This window comes from Tachysurus fulvidraco, chromosome 3, assembly GCF_022655615.1.
Source record: "Tachysurus fulvidraco isolate hzauxx_2018 chromosome 3, HZAU_PFXX_2.0, whole genome shotgun sequence".
NCBI classification, from domain to species: Eukaryota; Metazoa; Chordata; class Actinopteri; order Siluriformes; family Bagridae; genus Tachysurus; species Tachysurus fulvidraco.
The window spans coordinates 5,251,748-5,271,239 of NC_062520.1; the positions used below are offsets into that span (position 1 = coordinate 5,251,748).

Below are 19,492 nucleotides of genomic sequence, written 5' to 3' on the forward strand. Positions count from 1 at the left end.
AGCTAGCATAGATTCTAAACTTACTGTTTATACAGCTGTGTTTTTTAAACTGGCTTCTTATATAATGTGGTTTTCATAGGAATATAGCCAAAATAAAACAAGTAAATGAAACAGGGATTTTCTTAAAGTTTCATTGCCCACGTCTATTATGGACCGAAAAGCCCGTTTCTTTTGAAAACTCATTTTCCGACCTCAGAATCCAGCCCTAGTGACACCTGACATGTTACCCAGATGGTCACATAATATCTGAAATCTGAAATGATAAAACTCATGTAGTAATTAATACAACTGAAACTTGCATTTAATTCTTACTTCTAATTCATTTAAACTCTCACTCATTTTCTACCGCTTTATCCGAACTACCTCGGGTCACGGGGAGCCTGTGCCTATCTCAGGCGTCATCGGGCATCAAGACAGGATACACCCTGGATACACACACTCTCATTCACTCACGCAATCACACACTACAGACAATTTTCCAGAGATGCCAATCGGGAATCGAACCCCGACCCTGGAGGTGTGAGGCGAACGTGCTACCCACTAATCCACCGTGCCCCCCTGATTTAAACTCATACAGGTCAAAACCCAGTGACCCAGAACCTGGCTCAGAGTAAATACTGCAAAATGAATGATTGGAATATAACGAAAGGCAGAAACACCAGAGTACTAAAGCAATCTAGGGCTTAACAGAGGCACACAATTGGTATGGAGACCAGACTAGAATTAAAACTGATGCAAATAAAGCCTTCTGGCTGAAACTCAACGCAAAATATTAATGCAGTGCTTGACGTACTTAGAACCATGTCACGTACTGAGAAGAGAAACTGTCACAGGTGCAGTCGAGTGAAACTTCGTTTGTTAATATACACCATATTCTATGTGTATATGGATGTTGATTTTCACTATATACGTAAAAGTTAAATTAATGCTAAAAAAAACAACTGGCTTCCGGAATTATGGCTTCAGATTTGGAGGTGCTGAAACATTTATTAAAAAAGTATTTAATTGGAATCAACATTAGTTACTTCTATAGTGTCTATTTATTAGTCGTCCTTTACTCGAAACTTTCCAGATAAATAAATGGTGTATTGCATTTTTAATGGTAAATAAACCCATATGCATTTAGGAAGCTATAGGCAAGATCAAATAAATAAGATTCTTCTCTGATAAAAGAAAAGAAAACAAATGGAATTATCTGAGAAACTTAATAAATATACAGTATATAAATGAGATTTTGTGCTTTGTATTGTCTTATCTCTCTGTCCTCCCTGTCACTAGGGGGAGCCATCACCATGCTTTGTGCTATAAGGAAGTGTCAAGATCAGTAGACAAACTTGAAAAGCATGACCAAGAGGTACACAGAAACCAGAACTTAAAATAATGTTACAAATCGAAAGTAAAAATAAGAAACTGGAGTGTGTGATTGGAGCGAGTGTGAATAGTAGCAAGGAAACCTGCAGGGGCTTGTGGGTAATCTGTCAATCTTTAATTGGGCCTGATCGTGACAGAGAAGCATTGTGGAAGTGACATATAAAAGTGAAAAGGAAAATGGTGGACTTTGTGGTTGTGATCGATCTAAGCTTGTGTATTTGTTGACTGTGTAAATACTGAGTTAGTGTGTTTGTGTAAGATGATATAATACCTGAACTTTGTTTATATGTACAACTATCAGAAGGTGCCATTTCTTCCTTTACCCATTTACTCCTTATACGAGATATGAACAATAAATACACTTTATATATTTTTTCTTCTGTTTCTTTCTGTGTTTATGGTACGTTTTCCTCTCTCTCATATAAAACAGTACTTGAACATGGAACATAGCTCTAATGTCTGTGTCCTTGTTTATTTGATTTTCAGTCATGTCCGGAAGACAAGTGTTCTCTCACTTCCTCAGTACTTTTCCACTTTCCCCATCATTCACTCCTTCTCTCCCCCTCGCTTTCCTTTTATACACACTTTCCCACTCTCTCATTATTGCACTGCTTACACTGACAGGCAAATCATGGTGAGGTTTTTTCTAAATGAAATAAGAGCAGCAGTCTCTTGTGATCTTGTGATGTGATCTGCTTCAGCACTGATCTCATGTCTACAATGTTGTAACTGAATCAATCACCAGATACAGTAATTAAACACGCTTGGAAGAGAACGCGAATAGATCTTTTATTAATAATAATAATAATAATAATAATAATAATAATAATAATAATAATAATAATAATAATAAGCCTAGGAGCAGCAATTGATCAGCTGAACTAAGCAAACTGGCAGGACTGTAGGGGTGAAGCAATGGTCATACTTCCCTGAACCAGGCAAAAGACGCGCAGCAACATTTTAGACTAATTGAAGGCGAGACAGAGAAGACTGGCTAAGACCAATATAAAGTGTGTTACAGTAATCTATTCGAGATGTAATAAAGGCATGGATTACCACCTCAAATTGTTGCCTCGACACAAGGGTTTTTTTTTTTGCCAGGTGCCTTAGGTGAAAAAACTGGACTTCATAACTGCACTAATTTGGCAATCCAATTTAAGACCAGCATCTATTTTAAAGCTTGGATTAGTTATAAAAGGTCTAACATAGGATGCCAAGGGATAGAGGCTAGAGGGAGACTTACAGGAGCCACTTGGGCCAAACAACACCACCTCTGTCTTGTTATCATTACAATGGAGAAAATTTACTTTCATCCTAGCTTTAATGTCATCAAGACATGAAAGGCGATGTGCAATGCAGGAACCCTCCTTTTGCTTTACAGATATGTAGATTTGGGTATCATCTTCATAACATTGAAAGGAAATCCTATGGTGTCTAAGGATGGATCCCAGTGGAAACAGATAAAGTGAAAAGAGTAATGGCCCCAGAACTGAACCCTGTGAATTCCCATAAGGCAAGGGAGCAGCGGAGGGTTCTAGACCACCTAGACCCACAGTCAATCACAATCAAAAATTAAAATGTGGTGGTCAACTGTATCAAAGGCAGCTGTTAGGGCCAGTAGGACAAGGATGACAAAATCACCATCATCAGATGCAATGAGGATGTTATTAAAAACCCTTAACAAAGCTGACTCTGTGCTATGCAGCTTTTGTTAATCAGCATTCACTTCAGAAACAAAAGTCCAGAGTGTTGAGTTAAACATGATCTGACTATTCTCCTCCTACTTGTGTGGAGTCAAACCAAAGAGACACACAACGCAATGTGTGTTAGAGACATCGCCCAGATGACTGGTCCTAACTCAGGGGTGGGAATGCAATTTCAGCCAACAAAGTGTGTGTGTGTGTCACAACAAAAAATATGCAAGTACAGCTGTTAGACATACCAGGTAAATCAAGAAGCCCAAAAAAAATCTGTTTCCAGTCCACTTCAATTACAGGTTGTAACATGACAAAATGTGCAAACATTCAAGTGTAGGCTGAAGACATGGCACTGTAGCTCTTGCTTAAGGTATGATGGATCAATCCCACAATGCAATGTGAAAGACTATTGAGTCCAAAACCCTTTTATAGTCTCTTGGCCTACTTCCCAGATTCTACAGAAAAGCAATGTACCAAGATATTTACGTTCACGGTCATTCATTTGGCGCACACTCTTTAATCCAAAACAATTCAATCTTTCAAGGGTTACGGGTTATACTCAAGGTTCCCTCTGACTATTCTGCCTTTATCCAGTTACCCAGTATTCCAGTCAAAAGTGCAGAACTCTAACCACTGAGCTGCCCACGATTACATAAGGAACCAAAATATGTTTTAAGAAATAGAGCTACCCTCAGACCTACAGTCCACTGGGAGACACACAGCATCGTGAGATCCAGCTGTTTTTAATTTGGAAGGCAACCTCGTGAAATTGGGACAAATGAGACTCTTAAGACTCTTAATAGTCCAGTGAAAAGTGCACACGGTATACTGATATACTGTAAAACTGTATAAGTGACTTAAATATGTAGAATGCCCAAGAACAGTTGTGTGGTCTAATATAAAGGCTGCCTCCATTTGCAGAAAGAGTAACACTGCTTTAATGTGTTCTCTGTTTACACTGCTGGTAGGTGAAAAGAGGGCAAATGCTCCAGCTGACAATGATCCAGCTACTGCTGCTATGCTTGTCTTTGTATAAAATAATTAGATATTTGACCCATGACTGGACTCGTTTGTGGGCATGGTTTAATATTCAATTCAGTTCAATTAAATTTATTTGTATAGTCCCCTCCGCCTTGTGTGTGTGGAGTTTGCATGTTCTCCCCGTGCCTCGGGGGTTTCCTCCGGGTACTTTGGTTTCCTCCCCCGGTCCAAAGACATGCATGATAGGTTGATTTTCATCTCTAGAATATTGTCCGTAGTGTGTGAGTGAATGAGAGTGTGTGTGCCCTGCGATGGGTTGGCACTCCTTCCAGGGTGTATCCTGCCTTGATGCCCAATGACGCCTGAGATAGGAGTTTTCTCTGTTTGTGTATTGAGTTGTATTAATAATAATCAAGGTAAAGTCCACGCAAAAATAACCAAACACACAGTATGTGTTTATATGTGTAGCTGTGGATGTTTTAAAAAATGGACATACAGTATAGACACAATGTGTGTCCCATTTTTTGTAGTTGCTTAGTGAACAAGGATGTTCCCAAAACAGTTTTGTTCCTAATGACTCTTCCATGCAGATCATGTTTGGCAAACAATGCTGCAGAGTACATTTATAGCATTTGGCAGACGCCCTTATCCAGAGCGACTTACATTGTCTCATTTTGCAATTGAGGCTTGGTGGACCTGGGATCAAACTCACAACCTTCTGATTGGTAGCCCAACACCTTAACCACTAGGCTACCACATGCCTACATACAAGAGTAGAACGATGCACAAACTTTTGCTTTGTCTGTCTGCCCGGGATACAAGCAGATCTATATGAATGTTTTGAAATATTTTCCCAGATCTTACAGTGATTTTTACACACAATTCCTTATTTCCAAATGTAGTATATTAATGACATTTGGGACAGTGGAGATTGTAACCTGGAAGTTATTTGCTAACTTTCTATTGCTTTCTTTTGCTGTCTTGCTTAGCATCAGTTAGCATCAGTTAGATGTGCAGAGATGAGCCCATGGTTTGTGTAATAAGACAACTTCCGAAGAATCACAACATTTTTTAAGCTCTGGTATTATTGTAAGTAACAAGTTCTAACGAGTCAGGTAAGGTAGTTAGAGTAGGTAGAATGATTAAATTAGGATAATATATTAATCGATTCTACTGGATTATTGGGGGGAAAAATTCTCTATGTTTAAAGTTTGTGTGTACTTAGGGTTAGGGTTAGGGTTAGGGTTTAGGCTTAGGGTATCATGTTTTAGCCTAGACAATTATTTTAATTGGCACGTAAATTAGGGCAGTGGTAGCTCAAGTGGTTAAGGCTTTGGGTTGTAGATCAGAGTTCAAGCCCAACTGTCAAGCTGCCATTGTTGGTCCCTCAGGCAAGGTGCTTAACCCTCACTGTTCATGGGGCACTGTATCATGGCTGACCATGCACTCTGACCCTAACATCCAAAGTTGGGATATGCAAGAGAAGGAATTTCACTGTGCTACGGGCCAGTCATTAGTGTGGTCATGGCCGCAGCGTGTCACACAGCAAGTGATGATTTTCTGATACACCATGCCCTGCAGTTAGACACACATCCGCTCTCCAAACCAGTGGAAATCCTTTTTTTTTTGCCAGTGTGGCTTCTACCATTTGAATCTACACAATTGTGGCAAAGAAAGGACTATGTAGTAAAAGCCAGAAGCCAAAACATAAGCTCTGCTGACATTCAAAGTCACCAGACTATCATCAGATTCTGGGACATGTAATCTTTACTTACTGACTGACTGACTGACTGACTTACTTACTTACATACTTACTGACTGACTGACTGACTGACTGACTGACTGACTGACTTACTTACATACTTATTGACTGACTGACTGACTGACTTACTTACATACTTATTGACTGACTGACTGACTGACTGACTTACTTACATACTTATTGACTGACTGACTGACTTACTTACATACTTATTGACTGACTTACTTACTTACTTACTTACATACTTACTTACTTACTTACTTACTTACTTACTTACTTACTTACTTACTTACTTACATACTGACTGACTGACTGACTTACTTACTTACTTACTTACATATTGACTGACTGACTTACTTACTTACTAACTTACTTACTGACTGACTGACTGACTGACTTACTTACTTACTTACATACATACTTACTTACTTACATACTGACTGACTGACTGACTGACTTACTTACTTACTTACTTACTTACTTACTTACTTACTTACTTACTTACTTACTGACTGACTTACTTACTTACTTACTTATTGACTGACTGACTTACTTACTTACATACTTACATACTGACTGACTTACTTACTTACATACTTATTGACTGACTGACTTACTTACTTACTTACTTACATACTTACTTACTTACATACTGACTGACTGACTGACTTACTTACTTACTTACTTACTTACTGACTGACTGACTGACTGACTGACTGACTGACTGACTTACTTACTTACTTACTTATTGACTGACTGACTTACTTACTTACTTACTTACATACTGACTGACTGCTGACTGACTGACTGACTGACTGACTGACTTACTTACTTACTTACATAATTATTGACTGACTGACTTACTTACATACTTACTTATTTTCTTACTTACTTACATACATACTTATTTACATATTTACATACATACTTACTTACTTAATTACATACTTACTTACTTACTTACTTACTTACTTACTTATATACCTACTTACTTACTTACTCACTTACTCACTTACTCACTTACTTACTCACTTACTCACTTACTTACTTACTTACTTACATACATACTTACTTACTTATTTACTCACTCACTTACTCACTTATTTACTTACTTATTTACTTACTTACTCACTTACTTACTTACTTATTTACTTACTTACTTATTTACTCACTTACTTACTTACTTACTTACTTACTTACTTACTTATTTACTCACTTACTTACTTACTTACTTACTTACTTACTTACTTACTTACTTACTTACTTACTTACTTACTTACTTACTTACTTACTTACTTACTTACTTACTTACTTACTTACTTATTTACTTACTCCATTCCTTGCTAGCTTGTTAAGGGTAAAAATATTAATCCGGCCTCAATCGTTAGTAAAATTTCACCGGAAAGTGAGTTCTTAGGCCATTTTAAACCCTGCCGAAATCTGAACTCGTATTAAGATCAATCTAACACACTTTTCATTCCCACAATGAAAAACTCATTTAAGGTTTTATGAGCTTATTTATTAGAAATCATTTGTTATAAAAAAACAAAACACATTTAAGAAGCTTAGAACCTTTGACTTTTTGAATAACCCTTGGGTAATTTAGAATTTTTTTTTAAAGGATCACTTTTTAAACATTAGTAATATTTTTGTAATTAATGTATTAATACATTACTTTTATTTTGTCAGGACTCAACCCAGACTTTTGGCCACGTGCTGTTTTTGTTTATCTTCTTCGTCACGTGTCTGCCCCGCCTTCGTCTGCCCCTCCCTGTCTTCACACCTGATCCTTATTGTGTCTTTTTATATTTAAGTGGGCCGTGTTGCCGAGTGCAGCGCGGAATCATTAGTTACGTTTACCCCTCGTCATGTCTAGTCTTTGTTAAGTGTCTTCATTTGTATTACTTTTGTTATCGTCTTTATGTCTTTGTCTTTATCATTTATTAAACCCCTTTCCTTTGAAGCTATCCTGCATACGGGTCTGTCTCCGTCCTCTTCCGGCTGGGACATATTTTTATGTAACTTTTGTTTAATTCTGTTGAAAGGGTTCAGGTGAATTTGGACTCTCTGATATAAAATTTGCTTTGGTTTACATTTATGAAATTTAGCTGTTCTTCTTCAATCCATTTTGAAGACACACTGTTTTCTTTCCATTTATTATTATTATTATTATTATTATTATTATTATTATTATTTTATACAGTTAAATTTTTTTCACACGTGATTTTTAAAATCATTCATTAATTGTCATGATTGTTTTTACTTTTTTTTTCAAATGTATTTTTTCACAGGATTCATTTTTAATGACATGAAATTTATTTTCATGTTGTTTTTTAAAAAAGTAATTCTTTTATATTTACATAATATTCATGTGATTTATTTATCATTTTCTTCCATGACTTGTAGTTTGTTTGTTTTTTGACTCTGATTACTGATTTTCACAGGTGATTTCATTAACTTAAATAAATTGATTTTTACATTTGATTTTTTTTTTATTCATTCAGATTCATTTATATTGAAATGAACACTTTTCACATGGTTTGGTTTCAACTGATTATTTTTTTATTTTTTTTTTAAATTTATCTAATAACTTATCCCACTTTAAATAGTATTTAAATAGTATTATTTACATTTTCAGGCAACATGTTGAAAATGCATATTTGCACATTTTCCACATGTATTTCCACATTTCTTTTCCCAGATTTTATACACAGCACATCAGCTAATGGCAGTATTTACCAGATCACATGCGCGCGCACACACACGTTGATCACAGACAAGATAACATTTTTTACTTCTACACGACTATACTGGTATTCTGGGAATCTGTTAGCTTATTAGCTTGGCAGGTTTCCTGTGCAGCTGTACAGCATCAATGGCTCATTTCAGAGGCCCAGCTGGCATGTATGTGGTTCTCTTGTTCACAAAGACATGTTATTCTCTAACCTGTCTGCCCTCCCCTGACCCTAAACCCGCTCTCCTCTCATTCCCCCATTTCTCCTCCTCACACACGGACGTGGAAATTCTCAGGTGACGTGCACCCAGTCACGCACCCTTTTCTGAAGAAACACACACATATACAGAGGCACAACACTCGGATGAGAAAACTCTCCCCCCGATGTCCCATAAGGCTCTGTGGGAGCCTATAACCCGCCTTCACAAATTACACCTCCTTTGATAAAATTACAGAGCATGACTTCATCCCTGTTTCTTGTAAAAAGGGCTCAGATTCACTGGAACGCTGTAGGATATATGAGCTTGATTTCCCAATAGCATCTCAAATTACTCATTGAAATGAATCTGAATTTAACAGCAAGCAGTGTATAAATCTTAGAGACAGATATGAAAGTGAGAACTTCTCTGGAACAGTGAACAGTGATGGCTAGAGTTGAACGCAGCAGAAAATGTAGACCATTACTGTAATGCGCAGTCGTACCATGAGCTTTCGTGACATGCATCAGTGAGAGTTCTATATCAGCTTTTATGTTAGAGATCTCTTCACATTCTTGAAACCCTGCCATTTTCTACTATATTGTTTGAACAGATTTCAGTACTACAGATGTTCTCAAAACTGAACCGTCTCTTTTTCATGAATTTCTATTGTTTTATATTTTCCATTTACATTCACAGAATTTAGCACACGCCATTTTCCAACGTGACTTACATTTTTAACTGAGGGTTAAGGGCCCAGCACTTTTGCCTTGGTGGAGCTGGGATTAAAAGTATTAGGATTAGTATTGTAGTCCAACAACTTAACCACTAAGCTACCACATCCCCCAATATGAAGAAATCCATATTTAAAACTTCCATTCCCATTCCCTTTATAACCTATTCACTTTGTTTATCAGTATCGTCCTCTTCGGTCTCGGTCTCGTCGCTCGCTTCAAAATCGTAGTCTAAAAATGACCGCAGATTCGTTCAATCGCTTCCGTTCTGTTGCCTAAATTTGTTTTTTGAGGTCATACAAAAATTTTAAAACTTTGTATGATGTCATCTGTAGAAACTGTACAGATGATCTTCTTTGTTTTGATGATGACGCGACGGTGACAAAGTACCGCAGACGTTTTAACAGCTACTATCTGATTCCAAACTGACCGGATTAGACTTCCGCATGCGATGACGTGAATGTTCAACAAATTGAACAAAATGTTCAGACTGTCTGATTTATTAATTACTACATAACTGGCTCCTTAAACACTATAATCTTTGCCGGCAGATGCTAAATTAAGTTTTGAAAACGTTTCCATGTTTTGGAAGTATATGTTTTCTTGGAGAGGAACATATACTGTATTGGTAGATTGTTGAATCTACTGTGGTCTGTTTGCCAGAATACAGCCACAGTAACAGATTTTCCATCAATACACAAATACAAAATCCTGACTTGAAAAGCTAAACACTTTTTAAATAGACATTTTAAAGGCTTTGGCTAAGATAGGACACTTGATATGGAGATAAAATTTTTATTAAGGAATGTAAAATGTTTCAGCTGCAAATAATGACAGAGCGAGTGTGGTTTGGTGGCTCCATGACGTTTTGTTTTTTTATTCATCTGAATGTCACTTGATGGAAACAGAATGATTCACGTTCCCTTTTCTCTATCAATTATTTCTATTATATTGTTATTTTTACTGTTCCAAATTTTCCTGAAGTAACATTTCACTCAAATATACCTAAACTCATAACCTTCTCGTACCTTCTTGTACTCGTAAATTTCTACAATAGGGGGCACGGTGGCTTAGAGGTTAGCACGTTCGCCTCACACCTCCAGGGTCAGGGTTCGATTCCTGCCTCCGCCTTGTGTGTGTGGAGTTTGCATGTTTTCCCCATGCCTCGGGGGTTTCCTCCGGGTACTCCGGTTTCCTCCCCTGGTCCAAAGACATGCATGGTAGGTTGATTGGCATCTCTGGAAAATTGTCCGTAGTGTGTGATTGCGTGAGTGAATGAGAAGTGTGTGTGCCCTGTGATGGGTTGGCACTCCGTCCAGGGTGTATCCTGCCTTGATGCCCGATGACGCCTGAGATAGGCACAGGCTCTCCGTGACCCGAGAAGTTCGGATAAGCGGTAGAAAATGAATGAATGAATTCCTACAAATTTTCAAACTTGTCTACAGACATCCTGTGAAAGTTTCTGAAATGCTTTCTTAAAGAACCCCCCCAAACACACACACACACAGACACACACACACACAGTTTAATTTCTACAAATAAAGTGGGGAATGATTAAAACAAAACAGCTTTTCCTTTTAAAGAACATCTTCATTTATTGCATTTTTTTTAACATTTTTTCTTTCAAAATAATTTAAAACGGATGCGGCTGAGGCTCAAAGTTCAGTCAAAAAGCAACAACTTTCAGTGAAAGTAAAATATATATCTGACATCTCCAAAACGTTTGATTCAAGAGACTGAGGACGTGACAGACATCTCTTGACTCGGGGTTTACAGTACCGTGCTGTAGGCCAGTGTCTGGGTACATACAGTACTAAGCTTAGTCCTAGTCCAAGACCAAACATTTTCATTGGTGTATATCAACCAAGAATATCATTTAATTCAAATTAAGCTCATGCTGTATCCAGGAAACTTCACACTTCAAGTAAAAATCTACTTAATTTTTCAAATTTTAGTTCAACCGGAATTCTAATCAAATCTGGTAGTCATTTTTTTATTTATTTATATATATTTGCAGATAAAAAATAAAAAATATATTTCTCTGAGGTGGAGATTAATTAAAAAAAAACAAACAACAATAATAAAAACAGCACCGTATTAACTACATCAGCAGGTGTTTTATCTCCTGAAGAATCAGATGAAAAGATAATAAAAAAATCGCTGATCATTTGATTAAAAATGAATGGATGAAATTGATCATTTCCCATTATTTTTCTATTATAAACACTACTTTGTAAAAAAAAAAAATAAAATAAAAATGTGTATGTGTATCTGAAACTGTCCAAATTCATTTTTGAGACACGCAACCCAAATGTCTTCCTACACTAAGAACAAAAAGTCAACAAAATAAACTGAATCTAAAACCCGCCCCTCAGAGGAGAAAGTTAGGGGTCGATGAAGGACACTGCGATGTAGCGTGTGCCGTTGGTTGTGGGAAGTCCTTCATGAAGATGTGTTAGTCTGCCTGGATGCATGAAACTCCAGCCTTTCCTTGGAGACTCTATCGAGCAGTTATATCTGTGGAACCTGCAGCCTCCACCCTGGAAGATAAAAAAAAAAAAATGTAAAGGAGAATCCAAAATGTTATAAATATTTGCAAACAAGATAGCATTAATTAGCAGAAAACAAAATAAAACAACTCATTCACAACTATATGCATATAAATATATTGCCCAAAACTCCAAGAGATATCCAGTGGAGTGTGAATCACGCTGCCCCATGCTGAGGGGTAGAGCAGTGCACAGGATTGTTATTGATAGTCATAGGCAGCACTAGAGAATGTTATCAGATGCTCCAGCATCCCCAAGAATCAACAAAGCTCCCCCATAGCACCCCCAAACATTTATATTTAGAATATATAATATTAGATTGTAAAGTTTAGAAATAATATAAAGACTGTTATACTTAACAATTCAGTTAATAATTTAAACGAACAAATGAAATAAAGTAAAAACTTTTACGCATTACGCGTGCGTAACGTAACGTCACATGACATAAGTTGCAGCTACGCTGGCATAGGCGTAATATCATTACATTTTATTTTAAAATGGAGCGGTCTCTTGGGCCAAATAAGTGCCTTGTAATTCTAATTCAGATTTCACTTTTGGGGAAAAATTAGAGTATAAACATACCTCAACCGAACAATAACTTTTTCATAAATACTCGAAGAGCGAAGGCCCTGAATGCTGAACGCATTATTGATAAATTTGCTGTCAACCACAACAACCGCTGACAACCGACAAAAATCATTGTCCCTATTTGAGACTTTAAATAGTGAGTGGTGTTAATTGGTATCTACCTGGTGTTCGAGGTATTTTTATGTATATATGCAAAATCATTGGAGGATTGTTTAATTTTGTTATTTGAGTGCTTCTTTAATTTCGTAAAATGAATGAATAAATAAATAAATAAACAAAAATGATTAAAAACATACACCCAAGACCTATTTTGCAAATATTATTTGTATGGCTCAGCTCCCCCTGTAATTAATCAGACATGCATTCAAAATTCTCTGGTGCCGCCCGTGATGATAGTTTCCATGGTCATAGTACTAAATATTCTCCAGCCAAGCTCTTGTTTTATAAAAATAAATCTGAAATAAAATCTAATAAATATCAACAAAAGCATTCTGTAAGTGCAGACAGTCCAGTTCATTTATGACTTCTGTCATAAGTTAGAGAGTTTGACTCTTAACCCTAAGGTTGTTGGTTCGAGTCTCGGGCCGGCAATACCACGACCTTTCCCTTTAGCCATTCCATTTTAGTCACCAACATTGTTAACGTTTTTGTAGTAGGATTATTTACTGAACAAACTTTCTATTATACTGCATTGACCAAATGTACTGTAATCAACTTTAATTTGTTACATTATAAAACCAATTACACTATAATAACCCATACTAATCACCATTCATTAGGACTCCTGGGTAGGCTAGGTCATGGTTCGACTTAGTTACGACGAGGTCATTGGAACGCATCTCCAACTCGAGGACTAGCTGTAGGTTAGAAAATCAAACCATCAACATGGTGCAACATGTTGAATCCAACGTGTGTATGGTGTGTGAAAGTGACGTGACATACAGCTAAGTACCCATACTCAGAATTTGTTCTCTGCGTTTAACCCATCCAAAGTGCACACACACAGCAGTGAACACTCACACACCGTGAACACACACCCAGAGCAGTGGGCAGCCATTTACGCCGCGGCGCCCGGGTGGCAGTTGGAGGGTTCAGTGCCTTGCTCAAGGGAACCCGTGGCCGGCCCGAGACTCGAACCCACAACCTTAGGGTTAGGAGTCAGACTCTCTAAACACTAGGCCAAGACTTTCTCTGTGCTGTCATATACAGTTGTTTCCCAGATTTGCAGTGGACAACAATGAAATTTCTCTCTAAGAAATTTTGCACAAGCAAATTGACTACAGTCACCTATAATATAAGCCATACGTAATAATGTGAAGTATTTTAGTTTACTGTAATTCAGGCAACATGTACGCACATTCACACCTAATCTACAGTATTGTAGTCAATCCTAGTTTACTCAGTTAAATGTCATTTAAAAAAAATGTAAAAAAAAATAAAATAAATAAATAAATAATAATAATAATAACAATACCTGGAAATCTTGGCCTTTATGGTTGAGCGCAATGTTGATGGTGAAGGTGGAAGAGTCATGATGAGGCCTCAGATACGCCTGTCTGTTTGGAGTGTATTTCACTACAAAGTTCATGATAGCGTAGCCCTGTACGAGACACAACATGGCACAAATTTCAAGGAAAGCATTTCATTCAAAGTCTTGTCAAGTGAAAACACGCACATTCCACAAAAAAAAACAGCTTCTATTACAAACATCACCAAAGAATGAGCTCCTTTGTTTTCCTTTTTTTTTCCCTTTCGAAATTGTCTGTAGACAAAATTCTTCAAGACAAACCGAGCAAAAAAGAGAGCTGAAAGGCGAATGGACAGACTGCCGAGACTCGAGAGTTTCTGACTGTCTCACGGATACAGACCTGATTCACTTAACATTACTTTTCAGGGTCAGGAAGAATCGAACAGTGTACGGTGCACACGTGTCTCCTCACCTTGGTGTAATATCCCGAGAAGACCTTGAGTGTGACGGGTGAGATGAACTCTTGGATAAAGTGCAGCCACTCTTTCTCGTAGCCGATCTGTCTCATGTGGATGTCGTCGGTGGGGACGCTCTCGTATCCTCCGGCAATGCGCTTGTCCTGTGGAGGCATAATTTGCAAAGTCGGACTGGAAAAGATGTCTCTACACGAGGAATGTGCTGGTCATCAATTATTTTGATTTTCAACTTAAAGGTTATGTTTATATGAACAAAACACTTTACATCATCGTGCTGAGTTGAATTCATGAATCTTATTGGTCCAAGAGTGTTGATGTAATTATACATTGCTTGTTTCATGTACTTTCTTCAGCATTAGCAGAAACTATCAGTGGATATTATAAAGGTACGGCATTGAATTATGTGGTAAATAAACACTTTGTTTTTAAAAGCATTTATAAATTGCTGTGCTATTAGAGGAATAAAACCTCAACGGGAACATTTTATAGGAAAATAATCACCTTCGGGGTCGTAACAATAAGCCCACTTAGTCTTTTTTGTTTTTCAAGGCCAAGTTACGTTACTTTTTGTTTTTGATTCTTCTTAATCTTCATAATGATTCCAAAAATGCATATAAAAGAAGTAAATTTATTAATGTCTATATATTATAAATAAAAGTATACAGAAATAAATAAATAAATAATGTCCATTTAAAAAAAAAAAGTTAAAAATTAAAAAAATAATTTTACATTTTACAATGTATTTATATCTAGGCACAGACTTTCCGTTCATTATACATTTTGGCCATGTTTTAAGCTAGTTGTTTTGCTGCTAAATAAAAATTTAGTTGCTTGTGCAATGAGAACATATTGCCTTACGTTAATCTAATCCAGACACTCCAGCACGTAAAAAATAAACCTATGTGTTATTTTTGTCTCATTTCAATTAAGAACAGAACCTTGGACAATTCTAGACAACAAGCTACATTAAGGAATCAATAGAAAAACAAAATCCAGATTCTGTTAAACAACTATCAGTCATCAGCACTTGCATGAATAAACCCAGGAGTTTAAATACACTTGTGAAAGCCTCAAAACCTCAAAACAACACAGAACCTACCAGGAAAAATAATTTGCTTATTTGAGACTTTCTTGCTCTGCTCATCTGACGGTACATGTCCAAACACAGTACGACTGACCTCATATTTTCCACCAGACCACGTGCCGAAGTTCTCCATCTCTTCAACCAGCTCATCACAAGCTTGCTCAGAGAGCACAGGGAACCAAAACACATCTGGACATGGCTATACACACACATATACACACACTTAAACACACACACACAGATGCTGAGGCTTGGCGATTTACATGTAGTAAAAATGTGGGATGTATTCAATTCATTACATGTAACAATCTCTTAGAATCATGTTTCTACCTGTTCCAGATGATTCTCTGTGAAGATCTGGGTGTAGTTTGGATGAACATATTTCTCTCTCCAGTCCTAGGTAAAAAAAAAACAGATTACTGCTTAATGTTTTGTTAAAGACCCTTAAAGAGGACCCAAGTATAGCTGTCATATTAACTAAACACACAAGTAATCAATCACTAGAACGTCTCCGGCTGTGCATTCCTAACCGATGATGCAGACAAATGCGAAGGATTAATTGGTTTATATTTCTGACAGCTTTCAGACTTTCTTTCATTCTTTTTGTATAAACAGCATAGGATGAGGTCGGACATATGGACGCTTACCATCGGGTTCTCAAATATTTGCCATAAGTCGTTGTTGAAGTGGGACGTGTTGTAGTTGGCCGTAGAAATGAGCCTTCCGAACTCGTGACGGTTTGTAATGTACATGAAAACTCCCTGTAGCATACAAACATATCGTGTTACATTTCAGCCCGAAAACAATATGGCCGACATTATACAAACCATCAAGTAAAAATAAGTCAGAATAAATAAACAACACTAATAATAAGAATTTAATAAATATCTGTCAATCTTTTAATTTTTTTAATGCTAGAAGTGAGCAGCAAGGGAGGTGATGTGAGGAAAAAGTAAAGAAAGGGAATGGTAATAACTCCAGCAATACTGATTCCCATTCATTAAGGGTGCTTTCATATTAGTCCGTTTGAATGGTATCTTTGACATGTTAGTGACTTTAGATTCTTCAGTTAAGTCAAGAATTAATTCAGGAACAACAATAAAAAGAAAATGGCCTGAGAATAACCGAGCAAAGTTGGCATCTCGAGTGTGGTGTGAAAATGAGCCGACTCTGAACCGACTCGAACTGTGAGACGCAAACTGCGACAAGGGACAGTGTTGTAGAAGTATGGTTGCAGAAGTATGGTGCATTTCTGAATATTTGGACCAACAAACAAAGAGGCAAAATATACGCTGGATGACGTATTGATTACACGGGAACTATATTTAGCTCCGCCTCTTCTGTTGAATTTTGTGTTTTTTTTACATGCCAAAGATTTGTTCATGGTTTTTCATTCTCTAACTAAAAAGAACTCTGACCCTGTAAACGGACTAATAAATATGAAAGCGCCCTTAGAAGTAGGGGGGTGAGGGGATCTTACATTTATAGGTATGTGAGTCTCTGAGACACTCTCAGTCTACGCTTTACCTGCTCCATTAAAAATGTGTCACTATTGCATTGAACTATGATTCTCTGGGATTCTACCATCACTGGCATTGGATTTCTATCTGAGCAGGGGTTAAAGCCTAGTCTGAGATAAGTCAAGGAGTTATAAGCTTTATGTTATTGAGGGCCTAAGGGGTTTAGGAATGGGATGGGGAAAGGGACGGGATACCGCAGGGAATTCCTGGAAGCAAGTGATAATTCCTTGCTTCCTGATCTTTACTCTTCTCATGCTAGGGATGGGGCAAAAAGCACTAGAACAAAAAGTCTAGACTAAAACCCAGGTGCTTTCTCTCCAGATTGATTCCCAATCCCAGCTGTAGTTTGTCATCTTTTAGCTAACAGCATCGCTTTCACAAAGGATTTGCAGAGATTTGTTTAGACTGCGCTCCAAATGATCTCAGTAGTAAATGAACCAGTTGGTGTTTCTGCAGAGCTTCGACTACTAAAACACGCTACAATCTGATCTAATTGCATATAATGTAATTTAACGCTATGAAATTGGAGTATTTCCCTGGGTATGCACATTTAGATCCAATATATTTAGCAGATGTGTAGTGTTGATGTGGTCAGAGCACACAAATTAACATGATGGTCATATAATATGTACTGTGGTCTGGGAAAAGCCATCAGATATTACTTTGGCTGAATTCGAGCAAACAGGCAAATAGATGTAAAATAAATGTTTTTGACACAAAGGTTTCATGACAAAACAATTACATCTTGGTAATATATTTAATTAAGTCAGATGTCTTCAGTATATCCTACATAAGATAATACACCAACCATATATATAAGTTTAGTGTGTATATAATGGAGTGCTGATAATGCAGTGTTGATTTAAAGTTCAGGTGTGAGCTTAGTCAGATAGATAGATAGATAGAGTAACAGTGAATCATATAGTTATATAGACAGACAGAAAAAGATGTAGATAGATACATAGATAGATAGACAGATAGATAGATAGATAGATAGATAGATAGATAGATAGATAGATAGATAGATAGATAGATAGATAGATAGATAGATAGATAGATAGATAGAGTAAAAGTGAATCATATAGTGATATAGACAGACAGAAAAAGATGTAGATAGATAGATAGATAGATAGATAGATAGATAGATAGATAGATAGATAGATAGATAGATAGATAGATAGATAGATAGATAGATAGATAGATAGAGTAAAAGTGAATCATATAGTTATATAGACAGACAGAAAAAGATGTAGATAGATAGATAGATAGATAGATAGATAGATAGATAGATAGATAGATAGATAGATAGATAGATAGATAGATAGATAGATAGATAGATAGATAGATAGATAGAGTAAAAGTGAATAATATAGACAGATAGAAGTGAAGCTTTTGTTTCTAACAGAAAAGATGTGTGTTGAAGTGAATATAATGCAAAGTAATCAAAAAGTATAAGAAAACCTTTGGGGATCTGAGCATATGGAATGATTCCGGAGAAGGAGAGTCTTTTTCTCTGTGTATTGTCTAGAACGAAGGAAAAGCACCATGTAAAATCTGTCAGGTCCATTCTAAACACAACAGAGTTAGACAGAAAGCGACGATGGAGACATCTCAGACTCGAGCACCCTTACAGCAGAGAGGAAGTTCCTCCCTGTGAGAAAGCCACAGTGCCTGTAAACCACAATAGCCTGAGTTTCTCTCACATGCGGGGAGAGATCTAATCAAATCCAATCTATAAAGCGTCACACTCTGCCAGGCTGAGAGTGATGGAGTGATTTGACTGAAGCTGATTGAAGGAGACGGAAGCAGGATTATGAAATCGGTTCTGGATGATGTCAAGATTTTGTGTTGTTTTAGATACCAACACACACAAGCCAGTCATCAGTTATCAACAGATCTACTCATTTCATTGGACCGACTTGTCATATATTAACCATTTGAAACATGTCTGTATAAAATTTGTCCCAATTCTTTTGGACAGGTAATGGTTCTTGTCTGTGGTGGTTCATCTCTGAGGAAAAAATTGTCTGTTAATAAGTTCTAAGCTGAACCCTGGAGGACACTCCAAAAGGGACAAACCAAAGAAAACAATTTCCTTTTTCTGAGGAACCATCAAAAAACCCAGTTAGAATCTGAAGATTTTTTTTTTTTTTCAGAAGCAAGAAGTGGAACTCCTTAGCATTCAGAAATGAATGAAAGGTTCTTCACAGATTATTCTAGGGTTCTCATCATCCTCAAAAGGTTCTACATGGAGCCATCTTTGTTATGGAAGCTCTCTATTATAGGGTACTATATAGATCCTTAAGCATTTCTACATGATCGGCATTTTGC

The 19,492-nt window shown here is 36.9% G+C and overlaps 1 protein-coding gene across 2 annotated transcripts in view; it reads right to left on the minus strand.

Annotated features, from left to right (window-relative positions):
- Nucleotides 1–11,045: 11,045 nt before the first annotated feature.
- The window catches only part of plod2 (procollagen-lysine, 2-oxoglutarate 5-dioxygenase 2), a 49,152-nt gene continuing 40,705 nt past the window's right edge, over nucleotides 11,046–19,492 (minus strand). The window contains exons 14-20 of one of the 2 annotated variants that reach the window (XM_027159953.2): nucleotides 18,623–18,685; nucleotides 16,289–16,402; nucleotides 15,972–16,037; nucleotides 15,736–15,840; nucleotides 14,554–14,700; nucleotides 14,088–14,213; nucleotides 11,046–12,016 (exon numbers count right to left, since the gene is read on the minus strand). In XM_027159953.2, coding sequence (XP_027015754.2) covers nucleotides 11,861–12,016; nucleotides 14,088–14,213; nucleotides 14,554–14,700; nucleotides 15,736–15,840; nucleotides 15,972–16,037; nucleotides 16,289–16,402; nucleotides 18,623–18,685 — 777 coding nt within the window. In that variant the 3' untranslated portion in view covers nucleotides 11,046–11,860. The remainder of the gene's footprint in view (nucleotides 12,017–14,087; nucleotides 14,214–14,553; nucleotides 14,701–15,735; nucleotides 15,841–15,971; nucleotides 16,038–16,288; nucleotides 16,403–18,622; nucleotides 18,686–19,492) is intronic. The other variant, XM_047811588.1, reaches the window with a different exon arrangement.